The sequence below is a fragment of the Gopherus flavomarginatus genome, chromosome 10, assembly GCF_025201925.1.
Source record: "Gopherus flavomarginatus isolate rGopFla2 chromosome 10, rGopFla2.mat.asm, whole genome shotgun sequence".
In the NCBI taxonomy this organism is placed as follows: Eukaryota; Metazoa; Chordata; order Testudines; family Testudinidae; genus Gopherus; species Gopherus flavomarginatus.
In genome coordinates, this window is record NC_066626.1 from 77,649,963 (window position 1) to 77,657,320 (window position 7,358).

At 47.3% G+C, this 7,358-nt stretch overlaps 1 protein-coding gene across 1 annotated transcript; it reads left to right on the forward strand.

The window, feature by feature from the left end:
* The first annotated feature begins 2,091 nt into the window (after positions 1 to 2,091).
* Positions 2,092 to 4,558, forward strand: LOC127030483 (syncytin-A-like). The gene is made up of 2 exons (XM_050917117.1): positions 2,092 to 4,318; positions 4,463 to 4,558. The coding sequence occupies exon 1, from the start codon at positions 2,691 to 2,693 to the stop codon at positions 3,948 to 3,950; it is 1,260 nt and encodes a 419-aa protein (XP_050773074.1). The 5' UTR covers positions 2,092 to 2,690; the 3' UTR covers positions 3,951 to 4,318; positions 4,463 to 4,558.
* Positions 4,559 to 7,358: the final 2,800 nt, after the last annotated feature.

The following is a 7,358-nucleotide window of genomic DNA, read 5'->3' on the forward strand; positions in this document are numbered from 1 at the left end:
CACACCAGAGGCCACAAGGTAGACCCTAAAAAGATTCAGTGGGTCTCACAGAAGGTCCGATATCTGGGCTTCCTGTTAACCCCAGAGGGAAGACAGATGGACCCAGCCCGCATAAAGACTATTCAAAACTGCCCTCTACCGAACACCAAGAAACAACTTCGAGGTTTCTTAGGATTAATTGGCTTCTGTCGCCCCTGGTTGCCGTCCTGCGGGGAGTTAAGCAAACCGTTCCACCGACTCACTGCTAACCTTGCTCCTGACCCTTTGCAGTGGTCCCCGGACACTATTCAAGCCTTTCAGTTACTCAAGGACAGTGTGGCCTCCTCCATGTCTCTCCGCCCCCCCAATTACAGCAAACCCTTTCACCTTTTTGTCCACGAGAGGGGCGGAATTGCTAGTGGTGTCCTTACCCAGCTGAGCGGGCCCCACCATTTCTCGCTTGCTTTTTACTCTCAGCAAATCGACCCTGTCGCTCAGGGAACCCCATCCTGCACCCGGACTCTGGCAGCAGCAGCCCTGCTAATCACAAAGGCAAAGAGCCTAACCCTGGGTCATTTTACCACGGTTTGGACCTCTCATGCCTTGTCAGCCCTTCTGCGTAGGGGCACAACCCAAGTCTTTTCGGCCCATCGTCAGCAACAGCTAGAGGCCGAACTCTTAGAAGACACTAACCTAATTTTTGAAAGGTGTGGACCCCTTAATCCAGCTACCTTGCTTCCTGACCTGCCAGTCCTCCAGGATCAGCACGACTGTGTGAAAGTAGTTTACAGCATCTTACAGATAAGAGACAACCTGTTTGACGTGCCACTGAACAATCCCGATTGCATCCTCTTCTCGGACGGAAGCTCCTTCTATGTTGATGGCAAGCGTTTCACTGGTTATGCTGTCACCTCTGAATGGAACATTCAAGAGGCCGCCTCACTGCCAGGCAACTGGGGAGCCCAAGCCGCTGAACTCTATGCCCTGGCCCGAGCTTGCCAGTTGGCCGCTGGTAAGACCGTTACCATTTTTACTGATAGCAAATATGCTTTTGGAGTTGTGCATTGTCATATCCACCTCTGGAAGTTTCGAGGTTTCCAGACAGCTGCCGGTAAACCCATTCAGCACCTCCCCCTCATCCACAAGCTTTTGGACGCCCTCCAAAAACCCTCTGTCCTGGCTGTAGTTCACTGCCGGGCCCATACTAAAAATAGTAGCCCCGTTACCCGTGGGAATGCCCTGGCTGACGCCTCCGCCAAGAAGGCTGCCACCTTACCTTTAGCCATGCCCACCTTGGCTATTGCAGCCTCCTCCTTTACTCCACCGCACCCCGTACCAGTACCCGCTGCTAAACTACAATCGTGGAAAAGCCTCGGGGCCACTCTGGTCAAAGGGACCTGGCTTATGCCAGATGGCCGAGCCTGCCTCCCTCGCTCCACATACCCCGTGGCAGTTCGCTGGCACCATGATAAAGGGGGTCACTACGGCACGCACGCCCTCGTGGACACCATCGCTCGCTTTTGGTATGCTCCAGGCATTCAACCCTATTGCCTATCAATAGTAAAAGCATGCAGCACATGTCAGCGTAATGGACCTGCTCCGCCTCTTAACAAAATTAAGGGTGGAAAACCTCCGCCTGCTGCTCCATTTCAACATCTTCAAATTAACTTTGCAGATATGCCAAAGGCTTTTGGGAAAAAGCACCTCCTTGTTTTGGTTTGCCCTCTGACTTCCTGGGTCGAAGCTTTTCCTACTGCTAATTGTACTGCTGCCACAGTGGCGAAAATTCTCCTTAAAGACATTGTACCCCGTTTTGGCATCCCTCTTGTGCTCGACTCAGATCGCGGACCTCACTTTACTGGTCATGTCCTTGGCCGTTTAGAACAAGGACTGGGCATTTCACACTCCTTTCATACACCCTACCACCCCAGTTTACATTGGCTAAATACTGTCAGGAAACAGGATTATAGTGGCCTCAGGTACTTCCTTTGGTCCTGTTTCACCTTCGTACTCGCCCAACCCGCGCATTGAAATTATCCCCCTTTCAACTGCTCTATGGACACCCCCCTTTCAAAGGCGGGGCGCTACCATGTGCTGATGTTTCACTATTGGGAGGGCATCATATGACCGCGTGTCAGTTTCTCTCCCTACAGGCTCGCCTCCGTACCCTTTGGAAAGCCTCGCAGTTTTCCCAGACCGTGCCGCTGGAGGAACAGATCCACCCGTTCCAACCAGGGGACTTCGTCTGGGCCAAAAAGTTCGTTCGTGACGACACCCTCCAGCCAAGGTTTACTGGACCCCACCAGGTTCTTTTGACAACCCAGATTGCAGTGTTCCTGGAAGGACGCAAATCTTGGATCCACCACTCCCACGTCAAGCCAGCCGTAGTGGACCACAGTGACGGACCAGCAGCTCTTGTCACCACTGAGGACACTGCCTTCGACCAGTGGAGCAGCTTACCTCTCTCAGACATTAGACTTAAATTGACTCGGAAAAAATGAGAGGACCCTTTATTCTGACAACTGTATGTTTTTTTTTTATGCTTTTTTAGTTTATTTTCTGCTTATGAAGATAATGCTTTTATTAGATATTCCCACGAGGTTAAAACTCGTATTTTAGGAAATAGAAGTAATTGCTGGGTATGTACTCAATTTCCAGTAAATGCAGCACAGGGACTCCCCTTCACACCCATTCCCCTAACCACTGCTAATATGACTTGGATGCCACCGACTAGAATAAAAGATCCAGTCCAACCCAATCTTACATGGAACACAACAGGAGTGCCAATTAACAAATATCTCAGGGTAACCAATCAAACAGGATCACTGTGTTTTGTTAAAGGAAAAGGGTCAACTTTTGTGGGAACAAGTAAATGCAACATATATTTTAATGGCACCGCCTTTAGTAAAAATCTTGGCTTCAAGCCTTGCGCATCCCACTTATCCCATATGTGGATCCCTCACCCCGATCCAACCTTTTCAACTTTTTCATGGAGGGGCAGGTTTTCAGAGTCAGTTTTTAAAAAGCCCTGCTCAGAGCTCAAGGGTGTCCAACTAATTGTTAAAGAATACACAATTGCCTTCTACAACTGCTCAAGCAGTACTACACTGCCCTTTAAAAACAACACTACCAAATTGTGCCTCTGCAATTCACACAACGACCCCTCTGCGTTACCAGGGGAACAGTGGTACAACGGGTGGTGGGTTACCTCCTACTTTGAGAAATGGAATACCCAAAACGCATTATATGGAACATACTGGGTGTGCGGGCCCAAAGCTTATTATTTTCTCTCCCCTGATTGGGCAGGGTCATGTTATTTGGCATGGCTAGCACCGCCTTCTCGCATCTCCCTCACTCCCCCTCATTTTCCCCACGTTCGTAACATCCGTGAAACTGACAGAGATATTAATCTCCGTGATGGTTTGTCCTGGCAGCGGTGGGCTGGTCACACTAGCTTAAAGGGTGCTATCATCCGTCTACAGGGACTATTAAAATCTTTGACCAATGAAACTGCAACCCTATTTGAAAATCAGGCCGGGGAAATGTCCCAGCTGCGCCAGTTAGCTTTGCAAAACAGAATGGCTTTAGACATAATGTTAGCAGCCCAGGGAGGAACTTGCGCCCTCATAAATGAAGAATGCTGTGTTTTTGTAAATGACACCTACTCTGACACTTTTCAACGTACCAAACACCTAAGGGAAATGGCTAAAAACTACTCCTCTGGCCAGCCACCTTATGATTGGTGGGGAGCCTTATGGAATTGGCTGCCCGAATTTGGGTGGGTTAAAAAACTCTTGGTGGGTGTTGTTGGGGCCATAGTAGTCCTTATAATACTGTGTTGCTGTATTCAGTGTGTCCCCTCCCTCATAAACTCATGTAAGTCAGTTTATTCTTTTCCCACTTCAGCTAAAAGCCTTACTCTCTTCGAATTGGCCCAGGCTGAAATTGCCAAGCGACCCTTGAGATCTTGAAATAGGGTGTAGCTTTTTGATTAATAGTTATCCCAAAGCTACAAATGGAGGAATGTTGGGTCTAAACTTTTGGTGAACTTTGGGGAGCCAAAACACACCCAGACTGGCTGTCTCTGCATAATCCTTCCTGAACCCTTTTGAACAAAACACTGACCTGCAAACTACTCATGACACCCCCTTTCTCAAGTAGCCATTAGCCTTTATCTCTATGCATTTACTTGTTAACTTGCTTTTCCTGTAAAATCTTGATTGATTATGCATGACCATTATCTTTTGTTAATCACTTTGTTTACTTCTGTGTATAAATATTGATGCTCACCCCTAATAAAGGGGCCACACTTAATCTAAAGCTTTTTGAGCTAAGGATAGTGTGAGCCCGTTGATCAACGCATTGGTGTCTGGTCTCTGACAGAATTGTGTGCCCCATACCAACTCCGCACGAACTCGGGTGCTGGAGAGGTGAGTGAGGACTTGCTTTATTCTAAAGCTTTTTGAGCTAAGGATAGTGTGAGCCCGTTGATCAACGCATTGGTGTCTGGTCTCTGACAGAATTGTGTGCCCCATACCAACTCCGCACGAACTCGGGTGCTGGAGAGGTGAGTGAGGACTTGCTTTATTTACCTAACAACATGTTCTAGCAATGCAGACACCTTTTGGCCTCCGGAGGATATCCCAGTTCCAAAAGTGACCGCTCTGGCCAGCATATCCGCAACTCTGACGCAGGGACGTCTGCCCCTCCCCCTGTAAGCCCCGGGAAGTTTGAAGCTTCCTTTCCCTTTGTTTCTAGATGTGACAGGGAAAGCAGCCAGACAGCAGGAAGTTTTTTAAAAAATGCCAGGGAAGAAACAAAGAAGTAACGGGGCTCCTGAGACATGAAGCAGGGAGGCACGGGGCACTGAGCAGGGACCCAGAATACCTTCCACTCACACCCCCCCCTTCCCACAAGACCTATCGAGAGAGCTGCACTGTGGGGTACCTGACCTACAGAGCTGCTGTCATCAGGTATAAACACTCTCTGATGCCTGAGGAACTCAGTGAGTACCCAAAGCAGCAGTTCTCTATCACCAGTGAAACTTATAGTGCAAAAACTCTGTAAGGGTAGACATATCCTTTGGCCTTGTCTACACTACCAAGTTCTGTCACCAAAAGCTGCCTTTTGGTGACAAAACAGCAAGAGCACACACACTACCATGGGACTTCTGTCACAAAAAACGCCCTATGAGAGACTTTTCCCCTCCCTTTATTGTCCTTAAAGAGCCAGTATAGACACTGCTGATTGTTTTGTCGACAGAACTGGCTTCCGTCAGTATCCCACGATGCCTGCCCTGAGTGCTCTGCTCAGTGTTTTGGTCTCTGCTGCCCTGCAGGCTTGGACCCCTCCCTTTTGAAAGCTCCGGGAAGTATCTGTATGCTGCTCCCTTTGGGGAACAAAGAGTAAATCACTGGAGTGCTCCGATTCTGTCCAGCACTAGGGACCCAGCACCAGGCAGACTGCCACTGCAGGGGGAGGGGGACAGGCTGTAGTTCTGCTCTGCCATTCCTCAGCACGGAGAGCTCACAAAGCTGCTCATGACGCTGCTCTCGGCAGCTGAGGGGGCTGTGAGAGAACTCGGAGAGAATCCCAAGATGCGCAATGATCAGCTCGTCCTTCCCACAACACTGCACTGTGGGATACATCCCCATGGTGCATTGCTCACCCTGTCAATGATGGTGTCCTCAGTGTGGACATGATCTGTTGACAGAGGGAGCAAGTGTGAACCCCCTTTGGCAATTTTTGTTTTGTCAACTTTTGGGTGTTGACCTAAGTTTTGTCAACTAAACTTGGTGGTGTGGACAAGCCCTAACAAATTTATTTGGACATAAGCTTTCATGGGCGATAACCCACGTCATCCGATGCATGGAGTGGAAAATCCAGTAGGCGGGTGTATGCCCAAATAAAAGCTTATGCCCAAATAATTGTGTGAGTCTCTAAGATACCACAAGGACTCCTCATTGATTGTTTTTGCTGATACAGACTAATACGGCTGCCCCTCTAAAACAATGTCCACAGTGCTATTTTCAGCAAGTTAGCACAAGTCTGTCGATCCTGGCTGGGAGGCTTGCGCCCAGCTGCAGCGTAGGCATCTCCATTGAGGTCAATGGCAAAACTCCCATTGATTTCAGTGGAGCAGGATCAAGCCCTGAGTCATCATTTAGCCAGCCTCGGCATAGCTAGCTCTTTTACTACGGAAGGGGTGTGGGATGGAGGCTTGAGCATAGAGCAGAGAGTCTGAGCAGAGATCCTTCCCCGGTGAGTCAACGGCAAAACGTCTGTTGACTTCAGCAGGGTGGAATTTCATCCCTGAATTTTACACCGGCTAGCTGTTGGGCTGCAGATAAATCCCTTCACCTCAGCGCCTCTGTCTGCAAACTGGGGATAATAATGCTATTACCCTGCCTCATAGGGATCTTATGAAGATTAATTAGTGAATGTTTCTACGGTGCTTTGAACATGGGACAGGAGTTACCCTTAAAGCATTCCAGTTGTACTTTATATAAGGTTATCTCAATGTTTGCCATATGAAGAACCAGAATACTGTAGATCCTGAACTTAGCTAATAAGATAAGGCAACTGAAAAGTTTTAAGGGTCATCACTGGAAGGGGCTATTCTGGATCTTTCTTCATATGGTTAACACATTTTGTTCCTATTTTCTGCTTTCCCTCCACATGATTTCTGTGATTTCTGCAGTTTCAGAAACTGGATTAAAATACAGTATTCCAGGTATGGCCCCTTAAAGCCGTTTACAGAGAATCTCTCAGCACTGCTCTGTTCTGTAATGCCTCTGCACGTGTTGCCCATAGTTGCAACAGCGTTTTATTTTTTGTGACCTAGCAAAGCACCTAAACACATGCTCAAATTTAAGCATGTTAGTAATAATACCCTTCCTATTCAGTAAAACACTTCAGCACCTGCTTAATTCATCCACATACATGACTCGTTATGACATGGGAATAAAGCACACACTTAAAATTAATCATGTGAATAAGTGCATTGCTGAATCAGGGCCATACTGCATGAGATCCTTATAAATAGCACTACAGCTTTCTACAGTAATGATCCAAAGTACTACAACTGATAATAAAGAGGCTGCAATGGTTCTGGCTATCAGTGTAGAATACAGGAGTATATTTTTATAAGGCCACTCATCTAAAATCATGGATTGTCTCAGGGTAGATAGCACAATCTTTAAAAAGTTGGTTCCTTTTACAGGTTTTCTTTTCTTAAAAAAAAACAAAACAACCCACCATAAACCCCAAATTTTAAGGGACAGCATCAATTTAAAATCACATCTCGCTGAACATGTTTTGTCTACTCTTATTATAAGTAACATCTAAAACCACTAAAACTTATTAGAAAGGAAAAAAAA

Coding starts and splice junctions, on each gene's coding strand:
- LOC127030483 (XM_050917117.1), top strand. CDS start 2,691: ATGACTTGGATGCCACCGACTAGAATAAAAGATCCAGTCCAACCCAAT.